This window comes from Aspergillus stella-maris (assembly GCF_047715825.1).
Source record: "Aspergillus stella-maris strain CBS 113639 unplaced genomic scaffold BDV14scaffold_87, whole genome shotgun sequence".
In the NCBI taxonomy this organism is placed as follows: Eukaryota; Fungi; Ascomycota; class Eurotiomycetes; order Eurotiales; family Aspergillaceae; genus Aspergillus; species Aspergillus stella-maris.
This window is the reverse complement of record NW_027396881.1, coordinates 27,781-51,765: the sequence shown is the minus strand read 5'-3', so window position 1 is coordinate 51,765 and position 23,985 is coordinate 27,781. Positions and strand designations below refer to the sequence as shown.

General features: G+C 51.7%; 6 protein-coding genes across 6 annotated transcripts; 5 read left to right on the top strand and 1 right to left on the bottom strand.

Annotated features, from left to right (window-relative positions):
* Positions 1-1,964: 1,964 nt before the first annotated feature.
* Positions 1,965-3,474, top strand: BDV14DRAFT_193272 (MFS transporter; the record flags this gene model as incomplete). The annotated part of the gene is made up of 7 exons (XM_073771754.1): positions 1,965-2,159; positions 2,334-2,619; positions 2,725-2,839; positions 2,874-2,965; positions 3,009-3,073; positions 3,107-3,266; positions 3,428-3,474. The coding sequence occupies 7 exons, from the start codon at positions 1,965-1,967 to the stop codon at positions 3,472-3,474; spliced, it is 960 nt and encodes a 319-aa protein (XP_073623018.1).
* Positions 3,475-4,143: 669 nt separating this feature from the next.
* On the top strand, positions 4,144-5,855 carry BDV14DRAFT_183330 (SNAP receptor SNC2). Its single transcript, XM_073770366.1, has 3 exons — positions 4,144-4,593; positions 4,834-5,065; positions 5,144-5,855. Exons 1-3 carry the CDS (start codon positions 4,492-4,494, stop codon positions 5,161-5,163), a joined length of 354 nt encoding a protein of 117 aa, XP_073623017.1. The 5' UTR covers positions 4,144-4,491; the 3' UTR covers positions 5,164-5,855.
* A 52-nt stretch (positions 5,856-5,907) lies between these two features.
* On the bottom strand, positions 5,908-6,463 carry BDV14DRAFT_183328 (uncharacterized protein). The gene has a single exon (XM_073770365.1). The coding sequence runs from the start codon at positions 6,442-6,444 to the stop codon at positions 6,199-6,201; it is 246 nt and encodes an 81-aa protein (XP_073623016.1). The 5' UTR covers positions 6,445-6,463; the 3' UTR covers positions 5,908-6,198.
* Positions 6,464-6,541: 78 nt separating this feature from the next.
* argEF (bifunctional acetylglutamate kinase/N-acetyl-gamma-glutamyl-phosphate reductase) lies at positions 6,542-9,563 on the top strand. The gene is made up of 3 exons (XM_073766534.1): positions 6,542-9,053; positions 9,108-9,348; positions 9,410-9,563. The coding sequence occupies exons 1-3, from the start codon at positions 6,639-6,641 to the stop codon at positions 9,463-9,465; spliced, it is 2,712 nt and encodes a 903-aa protein (XP_073623015.1). The 5' UTR covers positions 6,542-6,638; the 3' UTR covers positions 9,466-9,563.
* Positions 9,564-10,297: 734 nt separating this feature from the next.
* BDV14DRAFT_193269 (uncharacterized protein) lies at positions 10,298-21,919 on the top strand (the record flags this gene model as incomplete). The annotated part of the gene is made up of 15 exons (XM_073771753.1): positions 10,298-10,326; positions 10,382-10,516; positions 10,573-10,972; positions 11,081-11,626; positions 11,676-12,452; positions 14,059-14,184; positions 14,318-14,809; positions 14,876-15,196; positions 15,267-15,537; positions 17,361-17,815; positions 17,849-18,238; positions 18,286-18,844; positions 18,989-19,273; positions 20,349-21,662; positions 21,693-21,919. 15 exons carry the CDS (start codon positions 10,298-10,300, stop codon positions 21,917-21,919), a joined length of 6,327 nt encoding a protein of 2,108 aa, XP_073623014.1.
* Positions 21,920-22,916: 997 nt separating this feature from the next.
* Positions 22,917-23,471, top strand: BDV14DRAFT_205075 (3CxxC-type zinc finger protein; the record flags this gene model as incomplete). The annotated part of the gene is made up of 1 exon (XM_073774658.1): positions 22,917-23,471. The coding sequence occupies one exon, from the start codon at positions 22,917-22,919 to the stop codon at positions 23,469-23,471; it is 555 nt and encodes a 184-aa protein (XP_073623013.1).
* Positions 23,472-23,985: the final 514 nt, after the last annotated feature.

Sequence of the window (23,985 nt, the reverse complement as noted above, 5' to 3'; positions counted from 1 at the left end):
CGCTTTCAACAACATCCTTACTATCTCGGGCTCCTCTCGCTCGACGGCACAAGACAAGGGTGTTTGTTCATTGGCATCAGGAATGTCCGGATCGATGTTACTATGCACTAGCAGAAGCTGGACCATTACATGATGAGACATCTCTACAGCGCTGGACAGTGGGGTCTGTCCGCTAGGGTCCGGAGTGTTCGGGTCAAGGTCAGGACGTTGTATGAGCATCTTGACTATCTCTTCATGGTCCTTATCCACGGCGCGCGACAGAGGTGTTTCTTCTTCAGGGCTAAGGACGTTGGGGTCGACATCACCACGTGTGAGAAGCAGCTGCACCATCTTTAGAGACTTTTTCTCGACTGCTCGGCACAATGGTGGATAGCCATCAGTGTCCGGTGAGTTGGGGTCGATATCGCTGCGTGCGAGAAGCAACCCCACGATCTCTTCATGACCTTGATTCACGGCGTCGCATAGAGGTGTGAGTTTGTTGGGGTGGGGAGTGTTGCAATCGACATTACCATTCTCCAGTAAGAGTCTGACAATGTCTTGATTTCCTTTTGCCACTGCGCAGGACAGGGGAGTCTGTCCGCTGGGATCAGGGGTGTTCGGATCACTACCACTCGCCAGAAGCATCTGAACAATTCCCTGATGACCATTTTCAACAGCCCAGGATAGCGGAGTTTGCCCGTTGGAATCCGCAAGATTGACATCCACACCGGGGCAACCTAGGAGGCGACGTACAACGCCGGTATGTCCTTTTTTGGCAGCAGAGCAAAGAGGGGCTAGGCCATGCTTGGATTCTTGCAGATTGACGTCCACGGCTCCCGATTCAAGCAGAAGTTGGACTACATTTTCGTGTCCCTCGTCGGCAGCCCAAGCGACCGGCGTTCGGCTATCTTGATCTGTGCAGTTCAAATTGACGCCCGGAGTGCTCAATAATAATTTCACGATTGTGTCGTAACCCTGGCTAGCAGCTAGGAAAAGCGCCACCTCCAACTTGTTTGGGACAGGCGGCGCGGCTTCATCTGCCATATCGTATGAGCTCGTTTGCGATTTTCTGTGTGAGAAGAAGACGTTTAGAATGAATTTTTGTCGTCGGACCCCATGGGCTCAGGCCGGCATTCGAGGTCCAGAACAGATGATGCCAATTCAACCTCTGATCTGCTAGGGATAGAATTGGCTAGCGCGTGTCTGTTTTGCAAACTTTGTTCTATTCTTCTTGAGGTGATCTCACTCAAGCTTGCAGGATCAGCAACCGCGCTTGTCCCGCAACTCCAGACAGTGATGGTGGTGGTGTCGAGTCGAGGGCCGCACTAGAGGATCGCCACGTGTGTGGCCGTCACTGGCTCTCAGGAATTTGGACAGAAGAATCGATTGTGCGAAAATTAACAGGATCAACCCGGCATCGAGGGAAATATAAGGTGAGTTTTGGCAATGAAATCATACTCTAGGGCAAAAGTTATAGGCCCCGTGGGATACTCCAGCTTTGCCCATTTGGGCATGGCCGTCACTGCCCGAAACAACTTATATGTGCCTGACCGACCCTGTCGGGTTTCAGGACGGTTCGAAATGCTTCTTTCGCAAGTGAACTGGCAGATCGCACTAAAACACTCGCTCCCTCACTTGGCTCCTCGCAGCATTGGCACTGGTTCGCTATGCAATTGGGCGAATAAGGCCGAGGTTGTACAACTTGGACTAATTTGACCTCGACACATGCCATGCTTATCATGCCCTCGACCTCTCGTCTATATTAAATAGGCGTCTGAGCACCATTCCTTGTCCGCAATAGAAAAATCATCATGCGAGCTTCAATGGACGGGATAGCTGGCATTATTACCCCGCATCATCCGACGCAAAGTTCCCCCAATGTGGCTCATGGCTGCAACAATGATGGCGAATACAAGAAGAAGGCATTGAAAATGCCAATGGATCTCCAACTTTTGTTTCTTTCAGCCACAATTTTGCCCGCAAATATGGCAACTGTGACTATCGAACTACCTACTCGCGACCCGCTACGCACCTTGCCGGATGAAGCTGGACAAGCCTTTGAATCCAACGCAGACGCTCCTGTTGCTCGAGTCAAGCACCGATGGAACGGACCTTCTACCAACAAATGGCGTATAGCGGCGATTTTCCCTAGCTTTGCAGTTGTGGGTTCTAGGGATGGCGTCTATAGTATGAGTGCCATCAAGAAATCGGTTGAAAATACCTGTCGACGTGGTCCACTGATATGCCTGCAGGCTTTGGTTCCCTACGTACGAATGCCCGGCGCCTCATCCAGGCGAGACAGGTCTCTGCATCGATCGCCGAAAGCATCCGTGCTAATGTGAGTTTTCATTTAGATACGCGAAGACTTTAAGTTGTCAACCACTGTCGTCTCGCTAATCTTCATGACACCGTTCGCGGGCTATACGTTAGCATCCAACGCAGTGAACAAGACCCATATGACATTTGGTCACCGGAGAATTGCAGCAATCGCGTCGCTATGCCACCTCATTCTTTTCATCATCACGGTCGTCGTTCTGCGCTTTTCGGTGTTGTTGGTCGCCTATGCCTTCGTTGGGTTTGGCAATGGACCTATCGACGCGGGCTGGAACGCCTGGATCGGCGGTAGTATGGTCAATGCCAGTACATTGATGGGGTTTTAAAATGCATCTTACAGGCTCGGGCGCGTGACGTTGGTATAGCCGCTGGCACCGGTTTGATAATATCTCTATTCAATCAGGACGACAGTTAGTCCAGTTGTTGCAACGGCGATGATTGATCACGACCTGGAATGGTCCACATTCTACCATACTCTGGTCGGAGGGTCTGCCCTGGAACTTGTCACCAGTGGTCTCCCGTTTGGGTCGGAGAATGATGGGCATTTCTCTCAACAAAAGCTCGACAAGTCGCTCCTGTACAACTGAAGCTGTTAAGAGCCGAGTGACCTGGGTTCTTACTTTCTTCCTCTTTACACACATGGGTGTGGAAGGTATTATGAGGCGCCTTGCGTCGGTGAACCCTGTGTTGACGAGATACTATTGTATCAATTGGCGGCTGGGTTGTCGAGTTCATGATGCAAGTCCGTGACGGAAGCGCTGTGCAATTTGGTGTCGTTCCAACAAGGTTCTAGGCCGGCATCACTGTTGGCCGGATCATACTTGGATTCGTGAACAAGGTCCTCGACGAAAGGCTCCAGCTAGTGCTAGCCGTCGCCCTCGAGCTCGCCTTCTGGCTTGTACCACAGTTCATTGTCTCCGACGTCGCCGTCTCGTTGATAGGCTATTTCACCCGTCCGCTCTTCCCGCTGCGGTCACCGTCACGGTCAAACTGCTACCGAAGCACCTACACACACCGAGTATTGGCATAATATCTGCTTTCGGTGGGGACGGTGGTGCTATTGCGCAACCTCACGGTGTGTCCTTGCTCTGCTCTAAACATCATTGCTCTCTAGCTGCTGTTGCCGAGGAAGACGCTGCATCCTCACACGAGTTGATATGAAAGACATTTCTCGATATCACGTGGTAAGTATGTATTGCTTCGAATACAGGTAGGTACCGGTATTCCCCTCTACCCCTCAGTAAATGCCCAATCCCTTGGAAAGCCGATTGGAAAAGTCTAGGTAAAGTTATTGTTTTCTGTAGAAATGGACAAGCGTGAAACAAGTATATGTCATGAAGAATGTATCATGCAAGCGAAGCTCTAGCGCCATCTTGTTGAACACTTGAAAGAGTATTCACTTTGAGAAGCAGGAACGTATATTGAACTCTACTATTATTGGCTAAATGTAATATTAGCCGACAAGCATTGATTACGCCGGGATCACAAGATGCTCGTGAAACAGGCAAACAGCGATCCTCGACGCCTCGAGCACTGATGGTTAGAGGCTGTAACACGGACCGGGTGGTTCAATAATAATGAATGAATAGGGCGCCTGAGGTTCCCAGCCCAGCCCAGCCCCCCTTTTCACTGCCCACCCTGAGGATTCCAGAAGGTGAACAAGGCCCTCTAGCAATTGGTCTATTGACGCCTCGATCTTTCTTTGTGCTGTGGATAGTAATCCACCTAATTGGGCGCAGCAGTAAGAAATTGGGTGGTGCCTACGGAGTATCCCAAGAATAACTTCAGCTGTGGCAGTGGCCCAAGCGTCACGTGTTGCCACCCCGACCGAGCAAGACCAAAGTTGAACCGAAACGAAAGCGCCAGTCATCATCTCCAGCATCTCCGTCAGCCTCTCCCATTATTCCACCTCCACCACCGTCTCTCTCTCTCCCCATCATCATCATAATCCCGCCTGCTTTCCTTCTACGACCTGTGTTCCACGTTCTCTGAGTATCTTAGCCCAAGCCCGTCCCCGAAGTCTCCGCCCGCGAACCCTTTCTGCAACTGTTACCTAGTCTACCGTCCGCCCCGACTCGTCAAAAGCCGCTGATACATCGCGACAACGTGGTCTTGTGATCACCACCACACTACGTCCTACTATCCGCGTTTATCGTCGACTCGAAACATTTCAACACCATGTCCGAGCAACCGTACGATCCTTACATCCCCTCTGGCTCCAACGCCGCCAGCGGCAGCACTGCGCAAAATGGCGACAACCGAACACGGGAAATCGACCGGGTGAGTTGGTGACATTTGTACCCAAGCGTTGTTACACGATGAGAAATCTTTTTTTCTATCGTGCCCAAGCGTTAGCAGTGGCATAGCTTCAATCTCAAATTGTTTGCGACCATGCTTTTCGATACCGATAGCGAGAGGCCCCTATATTTCCAGCGCCCAGCTGTCACATCGACCTAGTCACTGCTTTGCTTGGAACACTCAAGCTCTTGATTGCACACTTGCTAATCATGTCTTCTGCAGAAAATCCAAGAAACCGTCGATACTATGCGTTCGAATATCTTCAAAGTCTCCGAGCGTGGTGAGCGTCTAGATTCGCTGCAGGACAAGACCGACAACCTGGCCGTGTCAGCCCAAGGATTCCGCAGAGGAGCCAACCGCGTGCGAAAGCAAATGTGGTGGAAGGACATGAAGATGCGCGTGTGTCTGATTATCTGTATCATCCTGTTGCTCGTAGTGATCATCGTCCCTGCTGGTAAGACCCACTTCGATCCCACGCTACTGGAAAGATGGAAGACAGTCACAAGGTGCTAACATTTTTTGCTCCTCGCAGTTGTCACCACCACACGTTAAGCTACGACTATGAGAAACCCAATGACGGTCATGTTTTGCCAGCGGACGCACTCCACCCGGAACCTTTCCGCGACCAAACTGTTGCAGCTCTGTTGTTTTCCACCTCTTAATACCTTGTGTGCTTTTTATTGGGCGTCAATTCCTGCTGTTGTCATGAATAAAGCCTTATTTTAGCAGGCCTTGGACGCGATGAATTGATTGATTTGGTTCTTTCGAATGAGGGCTATGCTATGCTATGCCACACACGACTCGTCGACGGCGAAGATGTAAATGATACTCTGTCTCTGGTGTTTGCTGTTTTTTGAGTATGTTATTACCGACTTTCCCTTCTCATGTGCCATTGTGTTGTTCGTCCTAGCATTCTATAATGAACGTTATCATACCTTGTCTCTGGTATCTAGCCAGTGTCACTACCCACAATATGCCACTCCCGGCTCCCGAGACCTCCGAGAAGAAAAGCCACACCGTAAACAAATTGCAAATAGGCAGTGGACCATGATAACGACAGGCACCCGCGTCAATATTAAACCTAGCAAGTAACAATGGCGCACGAGGAGGAATATTAGCTAAAAGATCAGATAATGAATAATAGAAAAGACCCGCAGCAATGGGAGGAGCATTTGGGCTCTTGGGCTCTATCCACACGAAGCCGAGGAAGGGACTCTATTCGCTCGGACATAAGTAGTATGGGGGTTCAGAGGGGGGTTTGCAGAAGGGACGGAGGGGGGGTCCTGAATCCTTAAAGCGAAAGATCTAATCTGATAATCGAGTGGCATGACAGACCGAGCAAGCGAGCCTGCAGAAACCCATATTATCCACCCCTATCATATTTCTTCCTTGGTAGAGCCCAACAGCCGTAGTCTTGGTCTTTGGTTGTCTGAGTCACGGGCGGTCTGTTCGGCTCCGATCCTCGCAGTGTCTTGACCAACTTCTGCATCTTTAAGAATTCCTCTCGATCTTTCTCCTGCAAGACCGTTGGGTTGATCAAGTGGCTCATAGAGTTACATATAACGGGCACAGCTCTCCGTAAATCCCTCAGGTCCGTTCAGCTTCCGCAACCAACATAAATCGCTCTCTGCCGGATTGGGGGTCTTCAACCCAACAGAACCTTGGGTAAGAGCCTGGAGTAAGTGCTGAACCCCCAATTGCATTGCTGTCCCAATTTTTTTGCTTTTTGGCCTTGCGCAGCGTGGGCGAGAAAAAGAAAGGAAAATCGCGCTGCAAGGTAAAGGCGGTGCGGTGCCTGGGATGGTTCGGAGTTCCTTGCCATATCGATTTCATTGGCAGAGCGGCGGCAAATTCGTGCCTCCAGCCTCTACCAGTTCTAACCCGCCGCTGCTCCGCACAACCTTTTTTCCCTCACCTTATCCGCTCTTATACGTCCTGCTTGCTGCCAGCACCCTCGCTGACTTTCTCCCTTTCTTTCGTTCGCTCTTTTCCAGACACTTTGTCCAACTAGCAGAAGAAGCTGCCGCATGCTGGTTGGCAGGATGTTCTCCCTTCGCACCGCTGTGCGGAGAGCTTCCACCGCAAAGCCCCTCCGAGCGCTCTCCGCACCGCAATCCGTCGCCTCTGCTAGACTCGGCTCTCCCTCTGCTCGCGCCGCTTTCAAGGCCTCTGCTGTCCCCCTCCTGCAGGGCCGTCACTACTCCCGCGCCTCCGACAGCCAGCTTTCCTCGACCCGGACCACCGTCGTCCAGCTGCTGAGCAACATCGGCTCCAAGCGCGAGGTTCAGCAGTACCTTTCCCACTTTACCTCGGTTTCGTCCCAACAGTTCGCTGTCATCAAGGTTGGCGGTGCCATTATCACAGAACACCTCGAGACCCTCTCCTCCGCCCTCGCCTTCCTCAACCATGTCGGTCTTTACCCGATCGTTGTCCACGGCGCTGGTCCCCAGCTGAACCGCATGCTCGAGGCTGCCGGTGTCGAGCCCCAGTTTGAGGATGGTATTCGTGTTACGGATGGCAAGACATTGGCATTGGCTCGCAAGCTGTTCTTGGAGGAGAACCTGAAGCTGGTTGAGGAGTTGGAGCGCATGGGTGTCCGTGCTCGTCCTCTCACTGCTGGCGTTTTTCAGGCCGACTACCTTGACAAGGAGAAGTACAACCTGGTTGGTAAGATCAACGGCGTCAACAAGACTCCCATTGAGTCTGCCATTGAGGCCGGTTGCCTTCCCATCTTGACCTCCATGGCCGAGACCCCCGATGGCCAGGTTCTCAACGTCAACGCTGACGTCGCTGCTGGTGAGCTCGCGCGTGCTCTTCAGCCGCTCAAGATCGTCTACCTTGCCGAGAAGGGCGGTCTGTTCAACGGCGACACTGGCGAGAAGATCTCCAGCATCAACCTCGATGAGGAATACGACCACCTCATGACCCAGTGGTGGGTGCGCCACGGTACTCGCCTGAAGATCAAGGAGATGAAGGAGCTGCTCAGCGACCTTCCCCGTTCCTCCAGCGTTGCCATCATCCACCCCGCCGACCTGCAGAAGGAGCTGTTCACTGACTCCGGTGCCGGTACTCTTATTCGCCGCGGAAACAAGGTGCACACCAAGACGGCCCTCTCTGAGTTTGACGACCTCGCTCAGCTCAAGGAAGTCCTTGTCCGTGACCGCGAGGGCCTGGACGCCCGGGCTACCGTCGACCGCTACGTCGAGGGTCTCAAAGAGCGCGACTTTAAGGCCTACTTCGACGAGCCCATGGAGGCTCTGGCCGTTGTTCTGCCTCAGGCTGCCGACTCCGTCTCTTCCGCTGCTCACCTCGCTACATTCACCATCACCAAGTCCGGATGGTTGACCAACGTTGCTGACAACGTTTTTGCCGCTATCAAGAAGGATCACCCCAAGCTTGTCTGGACCGTCAAGGAGGATGACGAGAACCTCACATGGTTCTTCGACAAGGCCGACGGCAGCTTGAGCCGCGACGGCGAGGTTCTCTTCTGGTACGGTGTTGAGAGCGGCGACGAGGTCAAGCTCCTTGTCCAGGAGTTCACCCAGCACGGCCGTCAGATGTTCGGTGACATTAACCTCGAGTCTCGTCTACAGCGCGCTGCGCAGGCCGCTACCAACATTGGCCGTGGCGCCGCTGCTCAGCAGAAGCGTACCTTCTCTACCTCCACCAATGCTCTCCGCGCTTCTCGCTTCGGACGCCCTGCCCTCCCTGTCCAGAGTGTCCGCACCTACGCCACCACCAACCCTAACCCTCCCCTCGGCGAGAAGAACATGTCCAACACCAAGCCCTCCAAGGTTGCTCTCATCGGAGCCCGTGGCTACACCGGACAGGCTCTCATCAGCCTCATTAACGCCCACCCCCACCTGGACCTGCGTCACGTTTCTTCTCGCGAGCTGGCTGGCAAGAAGCTGCAGGGCTACGACAAGCGCGAGATCATCTACGAGAACCTGAGTCCCGAGGATGTCAAGCGCATGTCTTCCAACGGCGACGTCGACTGCTGGGTCATGGCCCTCCCCAACGGCGTCTGCAAGCCCTTCGTCGACGCCGTCGACCAGGGCGCTCAAGACGGCAACGTCATTATCGACCTCAGCGCCGACTACCGCTTCGACGACAAGTGGATCTACGGTCTCCCTGAGCTTGTCAGCCGCTCCAAGATCGCCCAGGCTACTCGCATTGCCAATCCTGGCTGCTACGCTACCGGTACCCAGCTTGCTATTGCCCCTATCGTCCCTCACCTCGGTGGCCAGCCCACTGTCTTCGGTGTCTCCGGTTACTCGGGCGCTGGTACCAAGCCCAGCCCCAAGAACGACGTCCAGGTCCTCACCAACAACATCATCCCTTACTCTTTGACCGACCACATCCACGAGCGTGAGATCAGCGCTCAGCTTGGTACCCCCATTGCCTTCAGCCCCCACGTCGCTGTTTGGTTCCAGGGTATTCACGTACGTACCAAACACTCTTGTCTATCTAAGCATTAATGCTAAAAAAGTGTGCAGCTCACCATCAACATCCCCCTCAAGGAGGCTATGTCCTCCCGCGACATCCGCAACATCTACCAGGACCGCTACGCCGGCGAGAAGCTCGTCAAGATCATCGGCGAGCCCCCGCTCGTCAAGGCCATTGCCGGCCGTCACGGTGTTGAAGTCGGCGGCTTCGCCGTGCACTCTAACGAGAACCGCGTCGTTGTCTGTGCTACCATTGATAACCTGCTTAAGGGTGCCGCTACACAATGTTTGCGTATGTTCTCGACATCCCCCCTGAACTGAATTTGTGAGATAGCGGCTAACACGGTTTGCAGAAAACATGAACCTCGCCCTCGGATACAGCGAGTACGAGGGTATCCCTCTTGAATAGACATTTAGCGCTTCGCTTTCTTGTTTTGTTTATAAATCGACGGTACTTATTAGTCAGGCTTGTCATTTGTTCTGTCATATAAAAATGGTAGTTGCTGTGGGGTTGTATGTAGGATGATATAGTAAGTAGGTTGTCTCTAGGTGAGACACCTTGAATTTGGATTTGTTCAATTGTTCCATTATCCCGTCTATTTCTCTTAGATACCTACATTATGCTCGTCTTTGACCCGGGTTCTTGTGGAGGGCAGTCGCGAGGCGCAGCCCTGGCGCGTCACGTAGTTCGGTCCATTGAGCAGATATTCACGCTGGTTCATCAGCTTGGAAATGCGCTCGTCGCGTCGGACCTGTTCTTCTTCCCCTCCTTCTCATCTCTTCTGTTCATCTACAGAAGACTGTACGTTTACAATCCTTCGATCTTCCGGCTTTCTTTACTGTTCGGTTCTCTCGTTGCCGCGTCCGAGTTTACTTCCCGAGATAGTTTGGCAGGGGGTTCATTGAGTTGAAGCGCGTGAAGATGTTTTATAGCCATGAGAGTACGCTGTCCTTTTTTTTTCTTGATGTTATTCCTCATGTCTTCGTGTCCCCATTGCTAACAATGCTGTCTTCTACTAGTACTCACGTCTCCGGAACATGGAGTGGCTACAGTTTGGTCCGTATTCCTCTTCGACAGTAGATCCAGAACACAGGTGCGAACGAACGTACTGATCAATTTGATGGGCAGGCTAGTCGCAACTCTCGGAGCGAGATCTATCTCCAGGAGACTCAATCGCAAGACTATTCAAGATGTGGATGTTCCCAAGGCATGCGGTGTGATAATGGATCCTGTTGCACCGATGGCGCTGAGGCTGCAGAGCAATCTATTGTGAGTGAATTTGTTGCTTCCATGACCTTCCAGATTTAACTAGTGGTATGGCTAGGTACGGAGTCTCGAGAGTGTACAGTCAACAGTGCGGATATACGCTGGTTGACGTCCAGGCAATGCATGATAAGATGAGGCAGATGCTCAAGTCGATTCCGGCTGGGGGGTTGGATCCAGCTGCTGGGAAGGCGAAGTTCGTTCTCTCACCTCTCTACCGATTCTTGTCTTGCTCTACTAACCTTACTGTAGGCCAGATCAACTCGTCCTCCCATACGATCCCTCGTTCCTCCCTGAGAACAATCTTCCTGGACTTGGAATCGATCTTTCAAAACTCAATAGACTGCTTGAAATTGACGCAAGTCAGCAATCAAGTGTCTTCCTACCTCAAACTCCTGATCTCAGTCAATCAGCGCTTTCGAGCAACTCTTCCCTGCGTCTGAATATTCCGTCCGACGATAACATATTGAGGGATATGGGTGGATTTGGTTCTGAAACTGACATGGCCAGTTCCGCCCACGGCGGTGCTGACTTTGGCAGACTTCTGGCATCGTCTTTAAATGAGGAGGGAGGTGTTCTCCTGCAGCCTGACTTTGAGTTTGATGAGGATGGTAATATCATTGAGCTTGGAGTGAGGAATCAGAATGAGACGGTGAGAAATGCGAGTGACGTGAGACATGGAACAAATGAGTTTACCTTTGACGACCAGGTGAGAACTTACTCCATATAATGCAATGTGCTCTGCTAATAATTCGAATAGCTGCTGCTCGCTGATGAAAACATCGAACTAGCGATAACAAGTGAACCAGCTCGGCCGACTCGCCAGAACGTAATATATGACGCTCAGAATAACGCTGCCACTGAACCTGCAGACACCGAGCCAACCATGGCAACAGCTCCGCAGCGACAAAGAGCTCCCAAAATACTCCCTACAGACGACCAGACAGCCCTTCGCAACGCCGAGCTGGCTCTCATGAACGATGGCTACATGCACAACATGGCAGTAGCCAGCAGGCAGAAGCGAAACAACAAGGTTCCAACCCAGGCAAAGAAGCACGCAGCTCTCTGGGTGTTTGGTCTGGGCATTGGCTCTGTGGGTGCCGGTGTTGGGACCTCGCGTATGGTTCATCCATTGCATATCTTCTCCGGTGACGAGCTTTATGAGACACTTGTGGCTGCTCAGGCAGGACGCAAACATGGTCTGGATGATGACCCTGAGACCCAGGAGCGGCGTGTCCGTGCAAGAGATGAAAATGACGAGCATATGGGCCGAATCGACCTCTTGGATGACAACTTCTGGAACCAGGTATATTCCCTATGCCTCACCACACGATTCAGAAGACTAACAATACCAGGACGTCGAACTAGGCCGTCACGCATCCCCACCCCTCCACGACGACAACTCGTCCCAGATGCCCTGGAACATCACAGCCTCCGTACAGAGCTCCCGCCACGACGCCTCAGCAGCCAACATATTCCGCGGCTTCGGCAGCGTAAGCGACTTCTCATCCCGGGGCATCCCCGAAGCAGCTGGGTCCTTCGGCAGAGATCCTGCCCTTGGTCTCCTAGGGCGCTCGCGCAGTCGCCTAACTAGCGCAAGTCCACTCGCTGGACGTGGGTTCCCTTATGATCTAGATAACTTGTCTAATCCCGGACACGCCGACGATGATCTCGGCGACTTAAACCTCGATCTTAGCCATTACCTTGACGGCGAAGATATAGCCATGGGAGACAGTAATCCCCTCTCCCTTCCATACGCTACAGCAGGACCAGCCTACACAAGCCAACAAGCCCTCCAAAACAGCCTTACGGAATCCGCCATGGACCAGGAGGGCATAAACTTCCTTGACTTTCTCGCTGCGAAGATTCAATCCCTGAAGCCGACTGGTGCAACCACCTCTGAAGCTGTTGATGGTGATTTATCTGCGTCCACTGACAACGAAGTCAAATTCTCGACTCTTCTTCCCACGCGCAATACCTCTCCTGCTGTGGCTACGCAGGGCCTCATGCATATCCTTGCCCTTGCGACGAAGGGGTTACTGAGAGTTCGGCAGGATAAGTATGAGGATCAGAGTACCCAGGAGTATGGGGTGAAGTATGAGTATGGGGATATCTTTGTAAAGCTTGCTGAGGTTTAGGGGTGCGCTGGCCATGGTGGGAGAATATCACGTTCTACTGAGGCGGTAATGAGGCGTTATAGGGGTCTTTTTTTCCTCGACTTGTTCCAGCAGGCGCTGGCAGGTTACCATTCTCTTTACATACATGTGTCTCTTGCGCGTTTTCGGGTGTTCAAACATGGATATATTGGTCACTATTTGCAGGTGTTTCTTCGTTTTTCGAACAGTACCTATTTTTATCGAACATGGAGATTCAGTGGGGTCTTCAAGCATGATGTGATATGAGAACGAGGTTATTTGACTGTAATTAATTTATGAGTGCAAACCTACTACAGTTTGAGATCGAGACCGAGATCTATATATTTTGTTCGGACCGTACACCGTAATGCGTTTGGTTCTGTTTAGATACAACTGGTAGTATGTAAGTACTCCCGGTATAGGTACCTGTACACAGGTCACATTGATGAAATACCACAAGCACTTTTTGTACTAGGTGATCGCTAATCCTTCAGACAGATCTATGAAATCCTTCTGTTGACATTCGTTCGCTATAGTACGAGAGGCTATACGTGACCCCTCTTGATTTTTCTCTTCGGTCCCCAGAGTTCATCCCACACACGGCACAGGCAACCCACTCATAGCTGGGCGCGGGGAATTTCGCGTTGTTGATGGTGGCTGTGGCTGTGTCGCGATTACGAGGTATGTTTCTGCGGCTATTTGACGCGGTAAGCTGAAATGGCTATTGTCAATTCAACGTTGGATGGACAGATACAGATCCAAACTGACCATATATGTATGCTATAAGTTCAACATTGAGGAAGCAGAGTGTGGTAGGCTAAATATTTTGTTCGCGCGCAATACACATGACCGGCGCGGTAAATTGCAGCCGTAAACGCCGACCGCTGTTTCCGTATGTACGCGTACACCCTCATGAATCCGCGATACGCTATACAGCTTTACACAAGTCCGCGCGGTATTGCATACTGAGTAAGTGTATGTCGAACTATATATTTTCGAACTATTGTCGAACTAAGAAGCGCTCGGATCAGCCTACTTATTCGTATTCAGAACTACCAGTGAGACACCAAGCCAGTCAATAAGGCCTCCCCTCTCCCACTACTTCGTAGACGCTGGAATGCCTTCTATTGGCGTGCCCCAGAATAGCAGCGATTGACTGGATGGACGGGGAACGCCCACGGTGACAGCGACGGCTCGACTCAGGATTCCGTTGGCTGTGGGCTGACTCTGGGCAGCCGTGTGACGGGTTGGGTTGCTGCGCGGTCGCTTTGGAGATTCTGTATATCCAATATGAGAATTTAGTTCTTGTTGAGAAATAGAGATATTACTGCTAGAATGTCTTCTAGTAGATACTAGGATACTGAGATTGTGGTAGAAGCGCTGTTCGTGAAGCTGTTTTGATGTGTGGGGGAATACGGGTAAGCTCGCGTAATAACCGCCACTTAGTACGGTCTCGTCTCGTCTCGTCTCCGTTCCGTCTTCTTCCCTTTTCACTTTCCCTCCGTCCTCAAACCCCCCCAAAACGCTGCGTGTCTGTCCTGTCCAGCAGCTCGCCCTGCATCTCTATTCCTCTCTTTCAGCGCGTTTTCATCACGTTTTCTAGCCAGGGGTCCTCGTCAATCTAGTCACCATCGATCTGTTCACCCCTTTAGTCGTGGACATGGGTCGGACCGTCGACCAGGAAGTTCACGCGGCATTTGTCGAGTTCCGCGCCAAGGAAGACGATAAGGTGTGTAATTCCCGTAATATTTCACCGCTTTGGTTCTGTTCATCGACGAGACAGCCCCGTCACCGTCATCGTCATCTGTCACCGTCACTTTGAACTGAACGGTTTACTTACTTCTGTTTTCTTTTCCAAACAGTGTCTCTCCGTCCAGTGCATCTACTGCCAGCAGATCCGCGCAAAGAACACCTCGCGTCAGAAGCAGCATCTCCTCGAGTGCCCCGGTCTCCGCGGCGCCCAAGCTCAAGCTCAAACCCAGCCAGCTCCCCAGCCTACCCCCAATGGCATCGGCGCTGCAAATGGATACCCTCCCAATCCCAACCCTGCTGGCCCGACAGCGCCGGTTCCTGGACCTGCGCATGCGGGCCTCTCGACCCCAGGCAATGCCATGATGTCTAACGGCGTTAACCCGCACGCGACGCCCATGCAGACGCCGCTGCAGAACCTCTCTGGCCGCCCGTCATTGCCAGCAGGTGGCCCTGTCCCTGGTCCCTCGTCTGGACCTCCGCCGCAGGCGCCGCGCACGACCCCCAAGGCGAAACCGAAGACATCGACTTCTAGTCTGCCTGCTCCCCCGCTTGACGATGTTCACGCTGCGTTCGTTGAGTTCCGCGCGAAGGAGGAAGACAAGGTAAGCGGGCCCATGGACCCAATTGAACCTGAGCATGACATCGAGAATGATCCTGACGACAATCAGTGTCTTTCCGTACAGTGTATCTACTGCCAGCAGGTCCGCGCGAAGAACACCAGTCGCCAGCGCCAGCATCTCCTGGAGTGCCCGACTTACCTTAGCGTTATGAAGGACTCCATCCCCGCCAACAACCTCCTCCACACATTCCCCGAAGGCGAAGTCGCTCGGTCCCTGCAGATCCCCGCGCCCAGCCTCGAGCTAGACTTCCGTCTTAGCCTCAAGGTGAACCCCAAGGTTGGCGTCGGCCCTGGTATCTGGGGCACGCGCGACTGGGTCACATTTGTTGGTGGACAGTGGGCAGGTAGATGGGGTAAAGGTGTCGTTGTGGTATGTCTGACCAATTAATTACAGCAGTGCCCTGCTAACATCAACATAGCCCGGCGGACAAGACTCTCAGGTCATGACCAAAGACTCCACAAGCCTGCGCGCGAACTTCCTCCTTCAGACAGCAGACGACCCGCCCGCTTTCATCGTTGTCAAGACCTCCGGATGGTTGACCGGCGCGAAGGACGTCTTGGACAAGCTGAACGACCCGCAGTCGGCAGACGGGATAAACCCCAACTCATACAAATACCGCGTCAACCTTACAATGGAGACTGGCGACGACCGCTATACGTTCCTGAATACCCTGATGTGGGTTGCCAGTGGTTGCCGCAGGGGTCAAGAAAGTTAGTACTCCCCAGACTCTCTCGTTGCACTAATGGCACTGACAATTAATACTCTTTTTAGTCATTTTCGATTCATTCCGCGTTAATTAGCCTACTTCGCTATTGGTTTTCGCTATGTTTGATTGCGCTTTGGTATAAGTTGTTAGGGATGTATTGCGGTTAAAGGTGTTTTTATTTGCTTCCGTTTCGAGCGAGCACTGTTGGTTGTTTAAGCTGTTTCTTTAGCTGTCTGGGGGTAAAATCGATTTATATTCTTGATTCTTTGTTCTCTGCCGTATTTTTGCGCTACATTATTTATCTGCCTCATCACTCGTTTCTACTATTCACTTTAATAGGTACTATGCGTGTGAGGTTTTGCACGGAGAATAGGAATCAGGCATTGTTCGTTGGTGCTTTTATCAATTTGAAGCTCAATTGACCATTTAGTTGTGTTCATGCTAGATCCTGCTGCGCTTCTCAGACTGTAGGGGTTCGTTTACCTTGGTCTACGCTCTAGTCTCCGTGCCAGCACTTACGGTGTACTGCCAGTACCTACCGCTACCTAACTGACCTCGCTGTATTTTTGGGCACGCCGTTTTCCGAAGTTCGACAGTATGACACGTTCCAGAAGGCATGGATATGATTTATAGGTTCGTACGTACTACTGGTCCCACCATATACACAGCTCGCTCCACCGTGAAGTCAAAGCTCCTACCTATATTATCTATATTATCTCTGCCTCCGAGCCTCGAACAGGAGTAAACCCCGGGTTCCTCAGGTCCTGACGGATAGATCGGGCTGTAATCGTATATATACCTTACGCAACTGTTCTGACTGGCCCTGAAATGGCGGAGGGATCCCGGCTAGGTACTATAAGTATAAACGAGGTAACGAGGCATGCCAGTCTCTTGGCGCTTGGAGCTGCAGTTTGTCTCGTGACATTCGCTATCTTGCACGCTGCAGAATGGGGCTGCATTGGGCGCCATACTATGGAGTAAGCAAGAAGTACGGATTTCAGCAAACATGCAACGGCGGAGTTCGAATAGCATTTCCGATGGCTTAAGTGTGAGTCAGGGTCAAAAGTCCAGACATTATTGAAGAACTGCAGATCGGATACCGGCACGCGACACTCTCATGTCTCCATAGCTGAAGTCAAACCAGTTATACGATAATACGACCTAGAAATCCGGAGGTGACTCGTTCCATGCATCTGCACAATGCACAAATCCTGATAAGGGTCTTATCGATAAGGACCATATACGTCACACGTGATCTTATCGTGCCGATATCCGAAAATTATCTTGCCCCCCTCCACTCTCAACACGCCCCCACCCAATAATATTTGAGAGAAAGATAAAACATCCTCGGTTCTACTGATTCTGCAGGGCTCGTAGGTTGAGTCGGGTAAGCGTCTGACTCTGACGGCTCCAACCGCTATCGAACGAAATTTTCCGTTGTAATCGCCGCTTCCAGAGTCTAGACGTGGGGACACTGGGGGAGTCAAGCTTTCAGTATGGCCAATTGCCACCGTGAGAAGAGGGAAAATGGGTGTCTTTATGCTCCACATGTCGGTGTTAAGATGGCTCTATCACCGATTGTCCAGCATTTTTTATCGGGGTGACATTGACTGGATTTGATGGATCGGCGTCATAATTCCTGTCTTTACTTTTTAGGTTGCTCTTGCTCTGAGTATAAGACTGGACTGTCCCCGCTTCTTGGGTTGGAGTATTCTGTTCTGGCCTTGCTTCATTTATCCATATCTGTTGCATCATAGCAGAGGTTGAGTTCAGTACCTATCTGTTCCTGAACTGTTCCTGCCTTGCCACCGTTCCTGGCCATGGCAGACTCAACCCGCCATGAAGAACAACACCAACACCACCACGACACCGAACCCGCAAATAACAGAACCGAAGCGCTTCCCGAGACAGCCTCCCTCTCCAGCTCAGATTCGGATTCCTCTTCCGTAGACTCAGATCGCCCTCCGCGGGTTAGACAGGGTTCAACGGCGAGCACGTTGCACCCGAGATCGAGTTCTCGACCAGCCGAGATCACGCGCATCTACTCGGGAGTCCATCTTGACGACCACTCCGTTTACCATAATGACGATGATCACGAGCACTCGGATGAGAACGACGAGAAGGATATCGAACCGGAACTTGAGGTGCGGAATGGGATTGTGACGGAGCGAGATCGGGATCTTGAGACAGGGAGACAGGGTGCTGGTGCTGAAATGGAGAAATCGAAGAGTTCGAGGTCGGAGCAGGATCCTAAGCTTGCACGTTTCTCCTTTACCTGCTTGGTGTACCTACTGTGGCTAATGACTTCCGCGCAGGTAACATGGAACGGCCCCGACGACCCCGAGAATCCCAAAAATTGGCCGATGAAGATGAAGTGGACGACTGTTGTTATGGTATCGTGCTTCACGTTTATCTCGCCTGTCTCGTCGTCAATGGTTGCGCCGGCGCTGTCTACCCTTGCGAAGGACTTGAACATCACAGATGCGGTTGAGTCGCAGCTTGCGCTGTCTATTTTCGTTTTGGCATATGCTTTTGGTCCCCTTATTTTGGGTCCGCTTTCTGAGATTTATGGACGAGTTATTGTGCTGCAGTTGGCGAACTTGTTATATCTGGTTTTCAACATTGCTTGTGGTGTGTCGCAGACAAAGACGCAGATGATTGTTTGTCGGTTCTTCTCTGGGTTGGGTGGGAGTGCGCCGTTGGCGGTATGTCTTGCAGTTCTGATACTTTGAGGCTCAGCTAACTTTTTCAGGTCGGTGGTGGTGTACTATCAGACTGTTTCAGGCCGGAAGAACGAGGCAAGAGTGTCGCTGTATACAGTCTTGCACCCCTCCTCGGCCCCGCAGTTGGCCCTATCGCAGGTGGATTCATCGCAGAGAACACGACCTGGCGCTGGGTCTTCTACGCAACAACAATCGCAGACGGCGTCATTCAGCTTGCAGGCCTCTTCCTGCTCAAAGAAACCTACGCACCGAGAATCCTCATGAACCGAGCAAAGAAACTTCGCAAGGAAACCAACGACGAATCCTACCAGACCGAAGTCGAGCGCCAAAACAAGAAGCTCAGCGAAACCCTTTCCTCAGCCCTCGTCCGCCCATTCCGCCTCCTCCTCACTCAGCCCATCGTTCAAGCCATTGCTGGTTACCTGGCGTACTGCTACGGTATCATGTACCTCGTCCTCTCGACATTCCCAAGCCTCTGGACAGGCGAAGACTACTATAACGAGTCCATCGGCATTGGCGGTCTAAATTACATCTCGCTCGGTATCGGTTTCTGGCTTGGCTCGCAGATCTGCGCTCCGCTTAACGACCGTATATACAGACGCCTGAAGAAGAGCAACAACGGTGTTGGGCGCCCTGAATTCCGCGTTCCTCTCCTCTGCACAGCGGCCTTCCTCACACCCGCAGGCCTCTTCATCTACGGCTGGACGGGCCAATACAAAGTCCATTGGATAGCACCCAACATCGGCGCCGCACTCTTCGGAATGGGCACAATCGTGACCTTCCAATGTGCGCAGACATACCTTATCGACTCATATACTAGGTTTGCAGCGAGTGCAATGGCGGCTAGTGCATTCCTCAGATCGATCTGTGGCTTCGCGTTCCCTCTCTTCGCGCCTTATATGTACGATGCTTTGCATTATGGGTGGGGAAATAGTTTGCTTGGGTTTATTGCGCTGGGACTCGGTATTCCAGCGCCGATTTTCCTGTGGAAGTTTGGGGCGCTGCTTAGGAAGAAGAGTACATATGCTGCTGGTTGAAAGTTTTGTCGAGACGTATCATTTAGTTGGTGTTTGTTGGTTAGAGCTTGCATAGCGATATATACCTATGGCATTTGAATTTCTGTTTACTGTACCTGATCGTACTAACTAGTAGCTACGGCCGGTATTCTACTTGACCCAGTAAGTTCTTTCTGGTCCATCCTAAGTAGGTAGGTGCCTAGCCACCTCACCAGGTTGTGCCTTCCTTACCTGTAGTGCCGAGACCTGGGTCGCTCTTTCCTCAGAAGAAGGGCCAAAGTCGCACCTGCCTTGTTTACATTACACCGGGTCGCTCCTTCCAAACTTGACGGTCCAAGGTCGCGCCTTCCCATTGCATGACGACTGCTGTTAGGGAAGGAGCGATCCACGTCACCCTGTCTCGATTTTGCGGAAGGAGCGGTCCAAAACCTCTAGGTAAGGCTGTATTGATCTAGGTCTATACGAGCTTTGACTACAGCTCTAGACTACTAGATAGCGAGCGGCTGATATTGCTGTCTCTGGTGGAGATCAGCGCGCCTTGCAATTTGCACGTGACTAGCTAAGTGATCCTCGCAATGAGATCTAACTCGCCAGCTCGACAAAATACAAAATAGCCTATATAAGCGTCGGGGCCAAATGATACAGCTACGGGTGTTATGGCCCCCAAGACTCAGTCTAGTAATTTGGTAGCCTGTTTATCTCCTGCGGTGTGTGGTGTGGCCAAGCGAACGGGGGCCAACCAAGGCGCTGGCAGGAATTAGCGTGCTGAGCTGAGCGGCTTAGTTTGCTTAAGCTAGGTGGGTTAACTAGCTATGAGGCTGACACTTGGAGATTGTTTCCGTTGAGTAAGGAGGATCCAGGCTCCGAATTACTATTACTCGTCAGCTTCGAACTGTTGCGTGGAGGAGCCCTTGCGTCATGGCGCAGTCAGATCAGCGCGCGGCCGTATGCAGAAGTATAGACAAACATTCCTTCCAGACACGGTGATCACTGATCGATCTATAAAAAGGCTGATCCCCCCCGCTGCTACTACTCTTTGTCTACACGACAACATCCATCTTCACCATCCTCAATAGCCATGCTTCCCCTCCTCCTTCTACCACTGGCCACCTTGGCTAGTGCATCACCATCCTCAGCACTAACCCTCCAATGGAAGAATTGCAGCACATCCAACTTCCCCTCAATCTCAGACGTCGTCTCCTCAAACGTCGGCTCCTCAGCATCCTCCTACATCCCCCTAATCGCCTCAGCGCCGAACCTCGACTGCGCGGAACTCCAAGTCCCCGTCGACTGGTCCCAGCCTCACGGCGAAACCATAACGCTGGGGATGGCGCGATACCGCGCGACCAAGCCCGGTAAGAGGCAGGGGAGTATCATATATAACCCTGGTGGTCCTGGTGTGAGTGGTTCGATCAGCGCGATGGCGCAGGCTTTGGGGTTGAGCTTTTATACGAATGGGACGGTCGATAATTATGATGTTATTGGGCTTGATCCGAGGGGGATTGGGATGAGTAGTCGGGTGAAGTGTGATCCGGAACTGTGGAATAAGAGGGTTCAGTTGTCGCTTTTCCCAGAGACGGAAGATGAATTCGAGGACCTGGTTAGTGCGAATAGGGCGTTTGGGGAGAGTTGTCGGGAGAAGACGGGGAAGTTGTTTTATCATTTAGATACGACGAGTGCGGCGAGGGATATTGAGGCTGTGCGTTTGGCGCTGGGCGAGGAGGAGTTGAATTGGATTGGGTTGTCCTATGGCACGCAGCTGGGCGGTGCTTATGCTGAGTTGTTCCCTCAGCATGTTGGACGGATGGTGCTTGATGGCATGCTCGACCACTCGCAGTCTGAGACAGATGCGTTGAGAACCGAAGTCTCAACGTACGAAGATACCCTGGGTCAATTCTTCAAATGGTGCAATGAGACCGCGACAGTCGACGAATGCCCCATGAAGGGCGAGAACCTCCCCGCTATCTTTGACGAGCTCGTCGCAGCCGCAGACGAGAACCCCATCGAAGCCGCCTCCTGCAAGAGCAATTCAAGCGGGTGCCGCCCCATCATGACGGGTGAAGACATCCGCACAAACGTTCAGCCTCTCCTCCCCTTCGTCAACGATAACCCGGCTGTTCTCCGCGTCGGATGGCCTACGTTAGCGGGGTACCTAAACGCCACGATTGCAGGCGACGCATCCGGCCTCTCCTCCTCCCTCGCGACATCCGAAACAGCAGCCTCCTTCCCAGGTCTCGCAATCGGCTGCGCAGACTGGCTGCACTCTTCTACCACCGTCGCGGACCTGAAATACAAGGCCCAAATGGCCCGCTACCTAGCACCACACACACAAGGCGCAACACAATCCTACCTCTACCAGTCCGCCTGCATTGGGTGGCCCGTCCCCGTTAGTAACCCTCCTCACAGACTCAACGGCACAGCAATGAAGAAGGCCCCACCGATGCTCCTCGTCAACGCGCTGCATGATCCGGAGACGAGCTATGTCTGGGCGAATGGTATGCGCGAGCAGATTCCCTCTGGTGTGCTTTTGACAAGGGATGGAAGTGGACACACGAGTTATTCGCTTAGGGGCGAGGCGAGTAAGATTATTGATCGGTTTTTGGCGAATGGGACGCTGCCGAGGGAGAATATGGTTGTTGATTCGTGATGGGATGGTCGATAGCAACTGTATGGTGTACTGATCTAGAACGGTGATGAGATTTGTCGGATTGCATGTATTTGTATATGAAGCGACTGCGATGATTGAGGGAAGATAGTAATGGAAACTGTATCTACTTTATGAGAAACATGTTTAATGGACAGGAAGTTTCAAGCCTCCGTTCGGAACCCTATCCCGTCTAACTACCTAATTTAAACCCTAAGCTCAAGACTATAATCGAGAACTCTCGAACACGCAGACAACGCGTCTAAGACTAACCTTTCCGAGAACAATAGCAGTATGATGCCTGGAACCCCGTGTCTGCCGTCTACCGTCTGCCGAAGTCCCGACGGTGTTCCTCTTTTGACATACTACTCTAACCAACGATCGTTGCAATTATCAACAAGATTGACAGTCTCAATAATATTTAGCCCTCCTATGTGCGGATCATGAGTCATCATCCCATCCATCAATATCAGTGGCATGCTTAGAGTCAATAACGTTATATTTATTGCTGGCCCTTTCTCCACTATCAACAAGCAATTACGCAGCTATAACCATGATAAGCACCACAGAAAACTGCTCGGACAAACTTTGTCAAGAAAGGGAGTTGCCATGTCCGCCCGAGTTGAAGCTGAGAGTGGGTAGCGTAGATAAGGGCCTCTGTGAATTCACACTCCGGTCATTGATGGACACTGCAAGTTGTGAATGTCTACCTCCACCTGACAAGGACATGGTTTTCTGGAGGGTAGTCGTCATCCATAACACAGGATGAACAGACTTTGCGTCTCTGTCGTATCGTCTCTGCTTCTACCTCCATCTCCTCCTTCCACCTTTCAGATCCTCTCCTCCTTTTCTCTTCTACACCATCCGAACAGCATCACCTCCTAGCCATCTTTCCCACTTTGCATCCTCTTCATTATAGAGCTCTTGACCAAGGCTCTTCTCTCAAATTCTTGTCCTCCGCATCGACACAGACTCAAGTCAAACAGAACCTACCTACAAGATGGGCCGCAAGGATTGCCGCAACCACACCCCCAAGGACAATAACCAATCTTCCGCCGCCGACGGAACCTTCAAGATGTACCCCGGTCTCCACAAACACGTCACTCGCCTGCTGAAAGATACAACTCACCCTGTCCTTGAATACACCTTCCACCGCGAAGACACGCCCTTCGAAGCAATCAACGCTTGGGACACCAACGTCATGGGCCGCTTCATATGCCGCAACCCGCTCTGCTCCAAGAAAAAATGGGGTAGCAAAGTCATCTCAATGACAATCCGCGAGTACGAAGGCTACAAGTATAACGCAAGAGTGTACTACCAGCGCTGCAAGGAGTGCGACAATCTCGCGGAGCCAGAGTTGGGCGGCAACGACTCGTATGAAGAACGCGTGGTGTACTGGCTCAAGCAGTGGAACGGTATCCCCGTCCAGAAGCCCAATCATGGAGGGAAGAGCAACGGACCTCATGATGAGGAGCGTTGCGAGGGATGTAAAGCTGGACACTGCAGGAAGGCAAGAACCATCCAAATGACTTTTAGAGGCGTGATGACGGCGTAAGGTAAGTTGTTCGATGTATTTACCTGTACAAATTCATCTTTACTGACGGTATCTCTGATCACTAAGGTATGTTGGGACGATACGGATGGAGACATGCGGAGGATATGAATTGAGATTTGTCAATGCTTTGGGATGTACGAGTACTGGATACTTCAGTTTGTTATTTTTTTTGTTTTACATCTACACGAGATAAAGAATAGAAAGGGGCTGGATTAGATCGGAATCTCCGGGACACAAGGGTGTGGATTTCTTGGTGCGGGTGTGTTGGGATGTACGAGCACTGGATACCTTGACCTGTATTGTTTTCGTTTGATGACAAGATTAAGAATAGAAAGACATCAAATCCATGTTTTTTTTTTTGCAGATATCTTGTGATTTCTGAGTATATATGATTACTCTCGGTTGACTCATTTGAAGGGATCAAGAAAATAGAGTGAATAAAAATTATCTTCATTGGCATAAAGCGTAAGCATGACAGACATGACGCGTAGCTATGGTATGGTATATGTACTCT